Source organism: Ambystoma mexicanum, chromosome 1q (genome assembly GCF_040938575.1).
Source record: "Ambystoma mexicanum isolate Mex_15411 chromosome 1q, UKY_AmexF1_1, whole genome shotgun sequence".
NCBI lineage: Eukaryota > Metazoa > Chordata > Amphibia > Caudata > Ambystomatidae > Ambystoma > Ambystoma mexicanum.
Window position 1 is genome coordinate 1,372,706,768 of NC_090922.1, and position 16,073 is coordinate 1,372,722,840.

The 16,073-nt window shown below is 48.0% G+C and overlaps 1 protein-coding gene across 2 annotated transcripts in view; it reads right to left on the minus strand.

The window, feature by feature from the left end:
• SLC5A9 (solute carrier family 5 member 9) overlaps positions 1–16,073 on the minus strand; it is a 702,002-nt gene that overhangs the window by 555,478 nt on the left and 130,451 nt on the right. For both annotated transcript variants that reach the window (XM_069642236.1, XM_069642237.1), the window contains exon 2: positions 10,037–10,253. In XM_069642236.1, coding sequence (XP_069498337.1) covers positions 10,037–10,165 — 129 coding nt within the window. In that variant the 5' untranslated portion in view covers positions 10,166–10,253. The remainder of the gene's footprint in view (positions 1–10,036; positions 10,254–16,073) is intronic.

Consider the following 16,073-nt stretch of genomic DNA (forward strand, 5'->3'; position numbering starts at 1 on the left):
GGCAAGGAAAAGCTCCCACTGAACACAACACCTTTGTCATGCCCAAAAGTAAAACGTGATATGTCATTATTCATATAATGCCCCTCAAAGAGTTGAACCCACCCCCCATAGTCCAACCTGTAAAACGAAATTTTAAGTAAAACAAGTCCCCAAAACATTCAGCAAACGTCCATGCTGTAAAGGAAAATGTTAAGACATTTCGCAATAGAGTCCATCCTGTACAACTATTAACATTCCCAACAATCCTGACCCATGCATCACAAACATGAACTACAACCCATGACATCAAAGTACCAGAACAACCCTCCGCTGCAAAAACACATTAGAGGAATCCCACCCTGCAAGGGAAAATCATCATGTTAATTCTTACATTGCAGAAAACAAAATTCACACATGACAGGGCCACTACACATACCATACCACAGATATTCATCCACACCATACGCACCACACGGCCCACACAAAGAAACAACAGAGGCTACAAACGCTACCCACTCACACGCACCCACACTGGCCTCGACAACACGTAATGACTCAATCCTCACTCAAAGTGAGACCTTTTACATCCATGTAAAAGTTATATAAATCCGGATCAAAACCCTTGAGACTGGCCAGCCAGCAAGGAACAACATCCGTCACAAAAATCCTCCTTGCTACATCTTTCAGCTCCACACAAGAGACATCCCCGCTCACATGTCCTCTTTGGATGTACACAGTACCTCATTCCAGTGTCCGACGCCAAACCCCTCTTCCGCAAGGGGGGCCGGGGGGGGGAACGCGAAGCGTTTCCCCCCGGGGAGGTTTTTGGCGCTGCACACGTCCAGCGAGTGGCCGTGGGGGGCAGAGCGCCTCCCCGGGGTATTTAAGGGGCCAGGGACGGTTCGGGAGGCAGGTGACGGTTGGACTTGGCGATTGTCAAGTCCTGTTGCCTGCTCCCGAGCCTTCCCTGAGTCAGCTGGGCCTAGTGTGTGAGGTTAGAGCAGGTGAGGTAGGGTATTTTGGGAGTTAGTAACTGGTGGCGGTTGGTATATTGGTAGGTATTTAATAAATATTTCTAGTGTAAAAAAATATATATATATATTTTTTTAAACGATTTTCGTCTAGTCGGGGGTATCATAAATAAGTTACCCCCCCTCCTTACCTGAGCCGCCGCCGGCGTTATCTGTGTCCTGTATGGTGGTGTGGTTTTTGGATGGTTTTTGACCTTCCCAGACTTCGGTCTTCTTGGGATCCGGGTTGCCATGTGGGAGCGGGTATTCTTCGCCGGGCCCATCTCTTTTTTCTTCCTCCTGCACTCAGGAGTTGGGGAGCGCAGGCCTGGGTTTAAGCTGTTATAAGTAAGCCTTTCCGTGCAGGTAGCTGGGGACACTTCTTTTCCCTCTTCACACGGCACCGGTTCCTCTCTGCCCGGGTCCTCCTGGTTTTCGTGGTGTCGGCTGGGGGTGGTTATCAGAGCCCAGGTGGCCCTGTCTTTTTGAAGTGTCTCTGTGTGCGGTAGCAGCCTTCTGTCAGATGGGGCAGAGCAGTCACCTTAAAGGGGCCGCTCTATTTTTCTGGTGACTGCTGGTAGTGCGGTGCATCTCGTGTGCCACCAGGGGGCAGGTCGGTTTGTGCTAAGTGATTTTGTTCATCTGGTTTTACAGGGTTTTAAAAAAGGGGAGATATTGGTGATTCTCAGCATCAGTAGTGGGGGCTCCTGGGTGGTGTGCTATTCTCTTGGGCAGAAGTGGAGTTAGGAGAGGGGGGTTTCTTCAGGAGAGGGGTATCTTGAGGTGGGGGGGTAAATAAACAAAAATAAATAAATAAAAAAATAAATAGAATAAAAATAAAAAGGATAGCTGTTAATTTGGAGTTATTTAACTCCTCTGGGTTATTAGTTGTTATAGCGCAATTTCTTTGGGTTCTCCCTCTGCTAGGGGTATTTTGTTCCACGGGTAGGTACCGGCTCGGGGGCGTAGTTAGCTAGTGAGCGGCAAAGGGCATATTTTAGTGCGCTATCAGTTTAGTGGTGCACGATGGTTGGCCGAGGAGCAAGCAAGAAGGGTCTGGTTGATGCTAGGGCTCTGAGGGAGGGCCTGGAAATCATCAGCAGGGCATCTAAGGCCCAGCTGGAGGGGGCGGTGGGGGAGGTCACGGGTGATGGGGAGATAAGTGGGGGTAGGCTTCAGCATAGAGCCACGGCTGATGGGGCTCTCACGGCAGTGGTGGCTTGCACCCCCGCGGCGGGGAGAGGGGAGGTTTGGGAATTCAGGGGTAGGAAGATGAGGAGGGAGATAGACAGGAGGTCATCCGGGGGAGAAATGATTTCGGGCGGGCAGCCATTGAGGGAGGGAGTGAATGATAGCCCTGGGGAAGCTGGGAGTGTGCAAAAGGAGGTGGCTCAAGGGAACCACAGCGGGGCCACTGATGGGGCGCGAAAGGGGGTGTCGGGGCAGAAGGGAAGAGGGGGTAAATACCTGCAGAAGAGTGCAGGTGGGAGAAGGAGGGAGAGGTCCCCATCAAGTGAGAAGGTTAGAGTGGGGAGCGGAATGGCCCCCCCGGGTTGGAGGAGTGAGGGCAACTGGGGTGTAGCTATAAGGATGTGGTGGTAAGATGGCACGGGTTAGGGGGTCTGCGCTGGGACCAGTTGCTTCCTATGTTGGCAGGGCTGCGGGAACGCTACAGGGCTCCAGAGGTGTTGATTATTCATGCTGGAGAGAATGACCTGGTAAGGGATACGGGGGTGGCTCTGCTAAGGAAAATGAAAAGGGATTTAGTCTGGGTGCGGGAAATGTGGCCTCAAGCAGAGGTGTTGTGGACTAAGTTGTTGCCGCGGAGAGTGTGGAGGGGAGCGAGAAGTGAGGGAGCGATAGAGCGGGCTAGGAAAGGGATCAACAGAGGGATGGTAAGTTTTGTGCCTCTGTGGCGGTGCAGGTGATGGAACATAAGGAAATAGTGTATGAAGGTTTCATGATCTTTAGGGAGGATGGTGTACACTTGTCGATTTATGGGAACAATCATTATCTGGCGGACCTGGGCTCTTGGCTGGGAGATTGGTTAAAGAGTTGGAAGTAAAGTAAAGTGGTGGGAGGGGCGTGGGGCAGAAAGAACACCTCGGGGGAGGGTATTTCTGGTGCCAGGGGCATGGCCCCTTTTGATGTGGGGGGAGGGAAGCACAATGGGGAATGGTACGGGAAAGGATGGGGTGGTGCTATTTGCACAAGTGGGCCACCCCGGGGGAACAGGTATTGAGCCTGGAGGGCCATGGCCCCAGGGAGAAAGCGGGACGCCTGGAAAAGGGGTAAGGAGACGATAGGGTCCAAGGGACAGTTAGGGTGGAAATGGCTTTATTTAATTATTTAATTGTTGGGGGAAAATGTGTAATTAGTTAATTGGTTGTTTAAATATTTCGTTAGTCTGTAAGGCCATGGAGCCAGGTAAGCGTTTAATTGTAAGCTTTGGCCTGTCACATTAAAGCGACCTTTTCCACTTTTAAATGAGTCTGGGTTTTTGTGCAGTAAGCCAAAAGGGGGACCCCGGGGGGAACGCGAAGTGTTTCCCCCTGGGAGGTTTTTGGCGCTGCACACGGCCAGCGAGTGTCCGTGGGGGGCAGAGCGCCTCCCCGGGGTATTTAAGGGGCCAGGGAAGGTTCGGGAGGCAGGTGACGGTTAGACTTGGCGATTGTCCCGCCCTCCCACCCCTTCATTTTGGTTTAGGTCCGGGGTATGGTTATTAAAAGGGGGGACCACTGTATGTTGGTTATGCGGGGGTTTTGTATGTACCATTTCAAGTTTTTAAGGGGTTTGGTGGTGTCTGCTAAGGAGCGATTGGCTGGTAGTTTTGTGTGACAGGTCAGGGCATTAGTGAAGTTGTGATGTAAAAATGTCTGTTGCTGATGTGGCAGGTCAGACTGGCTGCAGGTCATAGGAAGTGGAAGATTGGTGTAGAGGGGAGTCTGAGGGGTATTGAAGTGGGTCTTGGCTCCGGGGGCATGGCCCCTTTTGATGTGGGGGGAGGGAAGCACAATGGGGAATGGCACGGGAAAGGATGGGGTGGTGCTATTTGCACAAGCGGGCCACCCCGGGGGAACAGGTATTGAGCCTGGAGGGGCATGGCCCCAGGGAGAAAGCGGGACGCCTGGAAAAGGGGTAAGGAGACGGTAGGGTCCAAGGGACAGTTAGGGTGGAAATGGCTTTATTTAATTATTTAATTGTTGGGGGAAAATGGAAAATGTGTAATTAGTTAATTAGTTGTTTAAATATTTCGTTAGTCTGTAAGGCCATGGAGCCAGGTAAGCGTTTAATTGTAAGCTTTGGCCTGTCACATTAAAGCGACCTTTTCCACTTTTAAATGAGTCTGGGTTTTTGTGCAGTAAGCCAAAAAGAGTGACAGCAACCCTCGTGCCTCTCCATTACCACTCTCCTCACAGGAGTCTTACGTTGATTCCCGCCGTGTAAACTCTCCAAGAAGACTGGAGAGGCAAGTGCCTCACAATCCGTGGACCCACTGGAGGAAGACAGAACATTGCTGCCACCAACCCCTGTCGACGATGAGCCCGCGTTCCCCAGGACAACTGTTCTGCTCGCCATGAGGGGACCCCAATGCACTCCACAGTATATGACGCCTTCTCTTTCTTCCCCCCAACGATCGTGCACAACAGCTCCACCTACCGGACGCCGGGGCAAGGAACCTTGGAGGAACAGAACACCGTCAGTCGTCGCCTCCACCAACGGCCCGGCAAGGTTACTGGCCTGGCGAAACACCAGCCAAACCACCCCCGACACCTCCAGCCAAAGCAGAGAGGGACTCCCAAATCCGCGCTCCAGTCCTGCGCACCCCGGCTGCCGCAGCACAAGACAGCCTACCAGGACCAAGGGCACTGAACACAAAGCCATCCCAGCTCTCACTCTCTATGGACCAGGGGCGCAGGAGACCCCGCGCGGTCACCGGAGACTTCTGGCCGATCACACTCTCTGGCTTCACCGCCAGTATACCAGACGCCGCAGAACTGGGACCAGCGTGGAAACAACCCACGTACTGGAGAGCGCCGCTCCGGACTGCCAGCCCCTGCAGGCAGTCCTCATCGCCGGTCAGCGCCCCGCCGGGTGGGATGTTAGCACTGGAGGGCGATGTCACAGTCCTTCAGCTGCCCCCTCCGCAGCAGCACCATCCTCGTCGCCAGTGACGTGAGCTTGCGTGACAAACAAAGTCCGCCAGACTGTTAAGTTAAGAGTAGTAACTTTATTATTATTTACAGTGCAGTAGTACCCAAGATGGTAAGAGCGACACCGGCAACATCCCACCCGGCTAAAACAGTTAACCCCAACTGACAAAAACAGAACGTAACGCCACATTCGTACATTGCACGTTCTGATTCCACCAGCACAGCAACACCTTCACGCGCACCTCATTCGCAACACGTAATATACATTACGACACACTATTTATAAAAATGACTCTGTGTATGTTTTCACTCTTTTAATATCCCCTTAACAATACCAGGGCTAATGGCTCAGCAGAATGGAGTTTCAATTCCTTATTGTACTATGACCCAGGCACTGTACTTTAAACTGCCACAAAGGCCATTGTAAAGGATTTGGAATCGATGAAAGCAATGCTTTAGCAGAGTGATAGCACTAATCCCCAAAAAGAACATTTTTTTTCGATATGATGTGGTATTCCGGCCCACATCTGCAACCCAGGGAACGTTTTATGATATGATAGGTTATTTACATGGCGCTTATTATGGACCAGAGGATCGAACCTTTGGTGCTTCATGTCGTCTTGCATATAAGGCGAGCAGGTTGCCCCTAAGCTATCTTCCCGAGACCTATAAGTATCTAAAAGGCACCCGAACTGAGATAAAAAACCTGAGCTGGATTCTCCTATGTCAAGATCGACACCAGTCTCTAGGGTGATCCCTGCCAAAACAAATATTGGGGAATCGCCAGGCAAGCCTTTGCTTGTATAGGCTAGGGGAGATGGTCAGAGCTGATTCATGTCGCGTAGCAACAGCCAGCTGAAGGTTTAACACTTAATAGCACAATGGGCAGCTGGCATATAAATAAGTGGAATGCCTGCTCTGGCACTCTCTAGCACTCTGTTCCAATTTGGTATAACAAGTGGCTGCAAGATTCCTTCTATCATGTTTCTGTTGCTGCAGCTCTTAAATGCACGTCTTACATGAGCAATGCACCTTCATAAAATCATGGATTTTAGCTGCTTGGCCTGCTTCCTTTAGCCATTATAGAATGAGTGAGTTAGACAATTTACCCTCACGGTCTAGGAGCCAACACAAGGGTGGTTGCAACCAGGGACTGCAAACTCCTTCATGGGTAGGACCCAGTCAAAAGGCAGACGCATTGGCAGATGCAAACCACATTTCTCTGTTTTGTATGTCGCCGAACGTATTCATGCTGCCCACATACAGACTCAACTGTGCAGGAAACATGGGCAGTAATTCTGATAGCGCCACCTATTAGGTGGTAGCAGAACTACGGCCACTTTCACTGCACTGCCAAATTCTGAGATTGAATTGAAATGAAGAAGATTGCTCAGTTGAAGTGTCCGCTTTAAGACAAAAGAATGGACTGCTCACTGTCACAGTCACAGACAACCCTCCAACAAGCCCCATGGAACCCCATAAAGTGTAAGAATGGGGAGTAACACACTGAGCCACTACTCAGAAAGCCACAGAGCTGAGAAGCAGGAACTGTAATCAATTTAGGCGGTAAATCGGTGGATTTACCGCTCATTTACCACCATACTCGTAATGAGGCCCAATGATTCTAGTTTAAGAAACTGAAATATAAGAACATCAAAAAACTTAGAGAACATGTTACCACTAACTCAGTGAAACAAATCCCACAACCCACACTTTGAAAGGAAGTTTTCTTTGTGGTTTTAGAAGAAGAAATGCTTGTAATCATCTTGCTACTAATGACATTTCGGAAATCCCCTGTGAAGACAGGCATCAGCCACTTCCCGTTGGCAAATACAGCTACTGCTGTGATGTGAAATAATTAACTCCATTGGCTGGTATTGGTTATTTATTCAGCTTGATGTTTTGTGATTATGACAGTGGTTTTGTCTTGAAACGATGTGCTGCATTTCACTTATGTTACTATGGAATTCCATTCTTTGATTGAAAATATGATTTGTGAATGGAGGAGTGTGTTAGTTCATTTTCTCTAGTCCACCTCTGGGTGTTGGCCACATAGAAGAGACCCGCATTCAGTGGTGGAAATGGAAAAAATGTGGTGGGGATCCCACAACAAAAAGGCCGGGGTGGCAGAGGAGTTTGGGAGAATGGGGGGGAGGGGTTGGGGGAGGGGGGCGTGGTCTAGAGGGGGCGGAGCTCGTAGTGGACATCCAGCAGTGCTGGAATACTTAAAACATATAATACCAACAAATAAAAAAAAGGCCTGGGACGACAGCATTGCCTTTTACCACCAGCTTTGGCACTGGTGTGTAATGCACAATGCTCGCTACATGTACAACTATTAGCGAGCATTGTGCATTACACACCAGTTCCAAAGCCGTGGTAAAAGGCAATGCTGCCGTCGTGGGCGCTTTTATTTTCTTTTTTTGTTTTTGAAGTATTCCAGCCCGGTTCATGGGCTTGGACGGCTGACTCTGGCCGGATCCCGAGTTCTGGCTCCATATCTGGTGCCGGATCTCGGATTCGCCGAGAGCCCGCCCAATGACCAGCACTGCCCTCAGTTTAGAATTCGCAAAAGAGAGATGGGTCCACCAACCCAGATTGCTGTGGATCCAACCCACTAAAGAAGTGGTGTAAACGGAAACGTGATGAGCGGAGGATATTACAGGGACAACGCGCTGGTCTTGGATGCAAGGCCATGCAGAGCAACCGAAGTTCGTATCCCGGACCGCTCATAGAAACCAAACTCAGGTACGGTATTGGGCACGTAATAAATAAAGAAATAAATGCGTTTGGCTGGGTGCATCATGCTGTCATGCAGGTTTCATGTAATTGTTTGCAATGCTATGGTCTTAGAATAAGGCTTTGCATAGTTTGATGTGTTTCTGGTTCCTCTGGGTGTGTGTATTGCTTGGTTATTTATAATTGTGCATGTATTGTTGCACGGTCAGTCATCAATACAACCTACAATTTAGAAAGAACACGGTATAATAACATTCTGCACCCTACCTAATATCAGTCCAGTGCCATTTTTTGATAATTTTTTCTTGATACTATGGAATGAATTTTTGGCCATCTTAAAGTAATATCATTCAGGATGCTTAAGAAAGGAGATGTAAGTATTTATTTAGAATTTAAAGTTGATTTACGTTCCAGCTGCAAACAAGATCACTTTGCAGTCCCCAAATACAAGGGAGAATGGGAAACTGAGCTTCGCCGAGTGGGCGTGTTCAGATCTGGTGAGTGAGAGGAAGAAGTAAGAGCGACACCTGCAAGGGAAAAGAGTGAGGACAGTGCTGAGTAAGTGCAACAGCCAATCACAAGACAAGCAATTTACAATTTACAATGTGCTTGCCTAAGTGTGGCAAGGGCCTAAAAGGATAGGGTCCCTGATCATTCCAAAGAGGTGACTGGCCGCAAGCTCGAATGCAACGTCTGTCCCTATAGTTCATATACTTGCCTGTGGGGGGCATTTTCCAAGTCCTGCCGACTAGTAACAAAAATGATATGATATGGCAATTATAATGGCATTAAAAGGGGCCTCACACATTTACCACCAGGTTTACCGACCTGCAGGATTTTCTTTTAGCAATTTATTAGGTGGAGTTTGGGAGTTAAATAGAATGTACATGTCTGCCTGCTTTCGCAGCTCACATCAGTCAGGTTTTCCACCAGCATGCATTTTCATGCTGGCAGACAACCTGTGGATTTGTGTGGAATCCGTCTGACATAATCCCCTGCCAAAAGCAGGCGGCGTCCTTAGGGATGCATTGCAAACACCTCCCACAATTTCTCAAAGTATTGGGAAAGTGAAGAGTGAAGGTGATTGCGCCTGGGCACCTATGTGCGCCCTTCACGGTGGTCCTTTGGAACAGAGAGACCCTCGGAATGGTGGTGTCATGGAGGTAACATGGATCAGGCGTAGGTGGCACATACGAGTGGCTTTCACGAATGCTAATGCAAGCTTCAGGGTGATGATTATATAAAAGAAATTGAATTGCACCACTGAGATATGGAATCCCCAATTTGGCAATGGGGGATCTTCAGTCAAAGCTGGGGGATGGAGTGATACCATAACATGCATTTTCCCCTTGAAAATTGTGGATTCCATCAAGCTGTGCACATGGAAGCCTCCTGATCGCTTCTCACTTTAGAGCAGGGAGCTGAACACTTTTGCACTCCAGATGTTTAGGACTACAACTCCCATCATTTCTAACCAGCATAGTGAATAGCCAGATATCGTGGGAATTGCAGTCCAAAAAGTCTAGAGAGCCACAGGTTGCAGACCCCGGCATTAGAGGAAAGAAGCAGGTGGCCATGCATAGTTGGAACCCATTTCTCAAACGAATTGAACGCGGCCGTGAAAATAGATCTAAGACAGGGGTGGGTGTGTTAGATACTTATCCATGTACCACAGTGAGTGTTAGCCTTACCGTGTGCAATTCCTATGTATACGGTTAGGACTGATGGAATGCCACATGGTAAGAATATCTATGTAGTTAAATGCACATGAATTGAACGGTATGCAGTAATAAAATCGTGGCAAAAATGTCGCCTTTACAAATAATTGCGGCAAAAATGCTGTGGATTGACCTGGTAAAGGTGTACCCATTATACCATTTAAGGGGGACAGGGGTTGCAGGGGTGTCCCCCGCTCCCTTTAAATGGTATAATGGGTCTGGGGTTTGCCGGGGTGTCCCCCCCGCATCCTTTACACAGATTGCAGCGGCAAAACCACGGCATTTTTGCCGTGATTTTTTATGTAAACAGCAATTTTTGCCACGATTGTAACACATGGAACCAATTGAACTGAAGCAAAAGCGAAAGAAGATATCCTGTTGTGGCAAGTATATCATGGAGGGACCGTCTGCCAATGTACAGGACATTTGGACTTACCCATATTCCAACGACAAGAACAAAGACAAAGTAAACGACAACGACAATGATGTCTGGAGTCCCGAAGGTCTTCTTCTCCATGCCGCTGCTGCCGGGCAGGACGCCGGGGGCTCCCGTCACATTACTCATGGCTACGCGTGCAGTGTGGGCAGCAGCGTCCTCCAGGGTGGACTTTGATGCACTTCTTCATACCTCTCTTCTAATTATTAACCAGTTCCTGCCCAGGGAAAACAGTGATCAAGTAACTACACAATCAATGCTAATTTGACTAATTGCTTTAGGTCACAGGGCACTGAAGGCGTGCATGCTGTGTATTTTTGCAAACAAACGTTTATAGTTGGGACAGTGAAAAGGGAGAAATGCAAGGGGGTACAATTAAGAACAGTCAAAGATATTGTCCAGTTTTTAAGATGCATGAGAAGTGGATTGTGAGTAGCCCTTTGGCATACTCCAAGCAGCACACAATTTACAGATATGAAATACATTCATGCGGTGGCAGCTATGAATATCTTCCAGATAAGGAATGCACTCATGTTGTGGCAGGTGTGCATATCTCAAACAATGAGGGCTCAAGTACAAAGGTGTGCAGATACTTGGAAGTGGACTGGGTAAGGCTTTGCAAATCAAGAGCTGCTGCGCTGCCCATAAGAGTGTGCAGCATTTTTCTGAATGGCTCAGCAACAAAGCAATCTATTTTTGGATGACACTTAATTTTGAAATTAAAAACATGCGCCTTCTAAGGCTTCACAAAGTATTTATGTATTTAATTTGACTCTTGTAAAGTGCACTAAACCCTGAGGCATTTAGATGCTGTTTTGTTTTCAGCTAAAGCAAAGAATTACACACATAAATGCATAGTAAAGTATAGGTTAGCAATTCTGTTCAGAGTCAAGCATATGGTTAAACAGTACATACATAGATGCGTAGTAAGGTATAGGTTAACAATTCTGTTCTAAACGGTGCTGGGGAGAGTAGATGTTTAAGCGGTCTTGTGAGAGAGAATTACTTTAGCCGCACTTGTGTAAAAAGCCAGGTTTTCAAGCTTTTTTTACCGAAGGACCAAAGGGAAGATTCAGATCTTAATGAAGATGGTAGAGCGTTCAGTGTTTGGCAGCTACCTCTGGGAAGCTGCTACCCCCTGCTTTCTGTAGTTTGAATCTGATATGGTGATTAAATGAGAAGTGGTTGAGTGCAATGGTCTGCTGGATTGGTTTTTGGATACTTTGTTGGATACGTACATGGGGGCTGAGTTGGAAAGACATTTGTGTGTCAAGGAGAGGGTTTTAAATAGGATTTGGTCATGGACCAGCAACCAGTGGGCATTCGTTCTCATTATGGTAATGTGTTTATTTTTTGGGATGTTAAGGGCTGCTCTTAGAGCATTATTTTCAATCACCTGAAGTTTTTTGATATTACAGTTGTTAGTACTTGCATAGAGACTGTTGCAGTGGTCTAATCTGGATAAGATAAGAGCTCTAGCCAGAGTGATAGAGCTGTATGATGACAAGAAAGGTCTACAGGCATTGATAAGCTTTGAAATGTAACCTGCCACAGATGCTGTGGTGCTGCTTTGTCTGGTTAAAGTGAGAGCTGAATCAAGGTAAATGCCTAATGTTTTTACTTTCTTGGAGTCATTGATGGTGATGCCATCAATAGCAAAGGATTAGAACATGTCGGATGGTTTGTTTAGACGGTGCTGTCAGCCTATGAGGAGTATTACTGTGTTTTCATTTTTTAAACAAATGCCATGTTGGGCCATCCAGGCCTGGATGGTTTGGTAAATTTAATTTAGTAATTTTGAGTCTGAATGATATATGCCTGTGATGGGTTTGAGGATTTGGGTGTCGTCTGCATAGTTAGTTTAGGTGACACCCATGTCATTGAGAAGGTCGAAAGGAGGTTTGGTGAAAATATGATAGAGTGTTGGGGAAGGACAAGAGCCTTGAGGAACTCCACAGGTGACTGGGGCTGGCAATGCTGCTGTGCTGGGTGAGAAGGCTCTCATAGGTCTGATGGTTAGGAAGGACTGTATCCAATGTATGGCCTTGGTCAAAGGCTGCTGAAAGGTCTAGCAGGAGAAGGTGTGCTAAATTCCCATTATCTTTGATCTCGTCCATTTGTATTTTTAGATCCGGGAAGGCTGATTCAGTACCATGCACTGGATAGAAGGCCTAGGTGGTTGCAACTGGTTTGGGATTTGCAGGTAAACTGCCCTGTCCAATATTTTGAGGAGAAAAGGTACTGTTGTTATAGGGCAGTAGTTTGTAGGGATGTTAGGGTCTAAGGTAGGGTTCTTCGGTAAAGGGAGGACCCACGCATCTTTGAGGTTAGTTGGGATAGTGCTCATTTCAAAGGAGGCATTGAATAGGGTTCTGATGAAAGGGATAAGTTTGCAGTACAGTCTTTGATGAGCAAGGCCAGTCAGATGTCACCTTGACTCGTGGAAGGCTTGAGGCTTGTGATGATTTTCAAGGCTTCTGTTGTTGAGAGAGGGGCACATTCAAATTGTGTATTGGTGTCCTGGGGTATATATAGGAACCTGTTGGGTTTAGGAGGGCGTTAAGTCATTCTTTTTCATTGGTGTATTGTATTGTATTGTATTGTATTGGTGATCATTCTCCTTTCTTGTAGATCAAGCAAGTAAGCATGTGCTTATTTTGATACTCAAACAAATCTGAATGCTGTTGTCTGCTTTCGATGGCCAATACACTTTCACTACTGACACAGTTAGCTCCTCATTGTGAGTCTGATTGATTTTCTCTAAAGAAATCCTCAAGCATATATTACCACCACTGCAAGCAAAGATCTGATGATTTCCATCAATTTATGAGGAATGTGCTGCCCCGAAGGTCATTGTAAATAGCACGTAAGAACAATGAGGAACTTCACATGTGGAGATGGAACACTGCATGTGGTCAGCATTCTGGATGCAACGTTTACAATTAGTGGCTGTATGGGTAAATTGGGCAGTAGGATGGCATCCATTTTGGAAATACAACCCATTTCCAAAATGGAATCTTGAGAAATGGAATCATAAGTTGGCCTCCGCATCCTCTCCCATGGCAACCCCCAAACAACCTGAAAACGCCACCGCTGATTGGCGCACCGGCATTCCTCATCCTTCCCCTTCCAACTTTATCCAACGGGAGGCTTACCGACAGGCGAAGACGCAGGAGCGCGAAGGCCAGGAGCCAAGGCCGAGCACGCTCTCTGCAGCTTTCCGCTGCTAGACAGCGCTGACCGCTGCCTCTGGAAAAAACCCTCAAGGTAAGAGTCAAGGCTCTACCTGCAGCCCTAGACTGCCTATCGTGAGCGCCATTGAGTTGAGAAATTTGCGGTTATACTCTTGCATACCCACCCACCTCTCGTCAATGTCTTGCCCAACTCTCTGTGCAAGATCAGCCCGCCTTGGGGCAAAGATCTCCCTCCCTTCCTCCCTCTGTATCCGTCTAACTTCACAACCTCTACCCACTCTCACCACCTCCCTGGCACATCTTGCTAACACAACTAGTGAAGCTGTGAGCACCCATGCACCCATCCCATGTAAGCCTCACTCCGCCCACAGCCTGTTGTGAGTCAGGAGTCCGCCAATCTCGCGAGTGCATTCTATGCCATACACAGCGGCTGCTAAGGCTCCGATCATACATGGCCTACCACCAAATGACACACGTGGCTGGACCCGAGCCTGGAGACACCTCTCCAGAATAACCGAACCATCCTCCCAAACTTCTGTGGAAGTCACTAGGAGTATTGTACCTGGATTTATACATGCCACTCCTACTTTGCATCCTCCTTGCACTACCACCCACGGTAGCAACCCATGCACTGTCCTGCCAGCCATAGTCTGTAATGTGTTATTTATATAGCACTTTAATCCTAAGCGCTTCACAGAGCACATATTTACATACAATATCACCCAACCGAAATTGGTACTCATTTATCGACCTCGGAAGGTTGAAAGGCTGAGTTGGCCTTGCCGGGATTCGAACCTGCGACCTGCAGATCACGCTCAGATCGCATCAGAGAGCGCTCAACCCGCTGAGCTATCTTGCCGGCTGTAAGTAATACTGCCATAGATGTGATTTCACCCTGTACTGCCACTGCTGCCCTAGATGTGATTGCACCCTGTACTGCCACTGCAGCCACAGATGTGATTGCACCCTGTGTTGCCACTGCTGCCACAGATGTGATTGCCCCCTGTGTTGCCACTGCTGCCATAGATGTGATTGCACCCTGTACTGCCACTGCTGCCATATATCTGATTGCACCCTGTACTGCCACTGCTGCTTTTAATGTGAGTGCACCCTGTACTGCCACTGCTGCCTTAAATGTGAGTGCACCCTGCACTGCCCCAGTGGCTACATTGCCTAGCATCACCACTGTTGCTGGTACTCGGCATGTTACTGACTCCCCACTGCAATGTGCCTTAGTTAACTCCCGCTCCTTACCAGAACACACCCTGGATATGCACGACCTCATCGTCAAAAACAAACTGGACACTCTCTTCCTTAGTGAAACCTGGCTTAACGAAGCCCCAGGCCCTGCCCTATCCCTTGCCATTCTTGAGGGATTCACCATCTATAGACAGGAATGTGCCTCCCACAGAGGTAGCAGAGTTGTTGCTATCGCAAGAGAGACACTCTCAGTCAGGAGAGTCCAAGGGGACCTGGGTCCGAGCTCTGATTACCTTCTGCTCAAACTCAATCTCTCACCTAACTACACTATTGCCTTCCATGCTGTCTACCGCCCTCCTGGGCCTAACTCAGACTTTCCAGAAGCCTTAAACCACTCACTCTCAGACAACCTAAAGAAGACATTTAAAGTCATTTTCCTGGGAGATCTCAACCTTGGCTTTAACAACCTCAGTGACCCTAACGCCATTGCCTTACACAAGGCTCTCTCCACACTTGGATTCTCCCAAGCTATCACTACCCCCACCCACTCTAAAGGCCGCACATTAGATTGGGTCTCCCACCACAATTGCTCACTAAATGTCAAAGAAATCGCTCCAATTACTTGGTCTGACAACCACAGCATTAAATTTGACATCAACACCTCCAAAGGACCCCCCATGTCGGGTGCTCTTCTTCCTGCTGCACTCTCTAGAAGTTCAAAAATGCTTACCAAGGAGAACATCACTCAAACCCTTCTGGTGCCTGCACTGCTCTCCCCCTTCTCCATTGACCCCACAGTACTTGCTAATGACTTTAAAAAGAGCATTACACAAGCCATAGACATTGTAGCTCCACTCACCCTCAAAAAAGCAAAGAAAGTCAAACATGCCAACTCCTGGTTTACCCAGGAACTCCTACAGCTGCGTTCGAAAAAAAGAGCTGCAAATTCTACCTGGAAGAACAGCCATAAAGACACCACAAAAGCTGCTTTCAAGGTCCTGTCCACTGAATATAATACCGCCATCATCAAGGCCAAAGCCCTTTCCTTCAACACAAGGACAGCTAACGCCAAATGCGCTACCAAAGACATTTTCACCATTTTCGGAGAGGTTGTGACCCCCACCTCCCCTCCTTCCACTCTTGTTAAAGACGATCTTGGTGCAACAAAATTCAATTGGCCATGCTCGAGAAATTGGACACTTTGCACACCAAGATCCTGGCCCACCAAAAGGCTCTTGCCAATATCATAGCCATGAGCCACAGCTCACCCTCACCGGCTACTGACACCAACCAACCCCCGCTATTTGAATTTAAGGACATGACTAAATCTGAAGTCATTGCCCTCCTTAGGTCAATCAAGCTGTCTAACTGTAAAGGGGATGCCTGCCCAGTACAGGTCATCAAGGACTGTGGAACCCCCCTTGCACCCTTTATCACTGCCTTCATTAACGCCTCTTTCCAGTCTGGCCATGTCCCAGCTGGACTTAAGGAAGTGTGGGTTCGTCCGCTCCTTAAAAAATTCGCCCTATACCCTTCAGTCTCTGTGAATTACAGACCCATCACCACTGTCCCCTTCTTACTAAAAGTTTTGGACAAAGCAGCTTACCTGGAAGTGCAAAGGTTCCTGGAGGACAACCACCTCC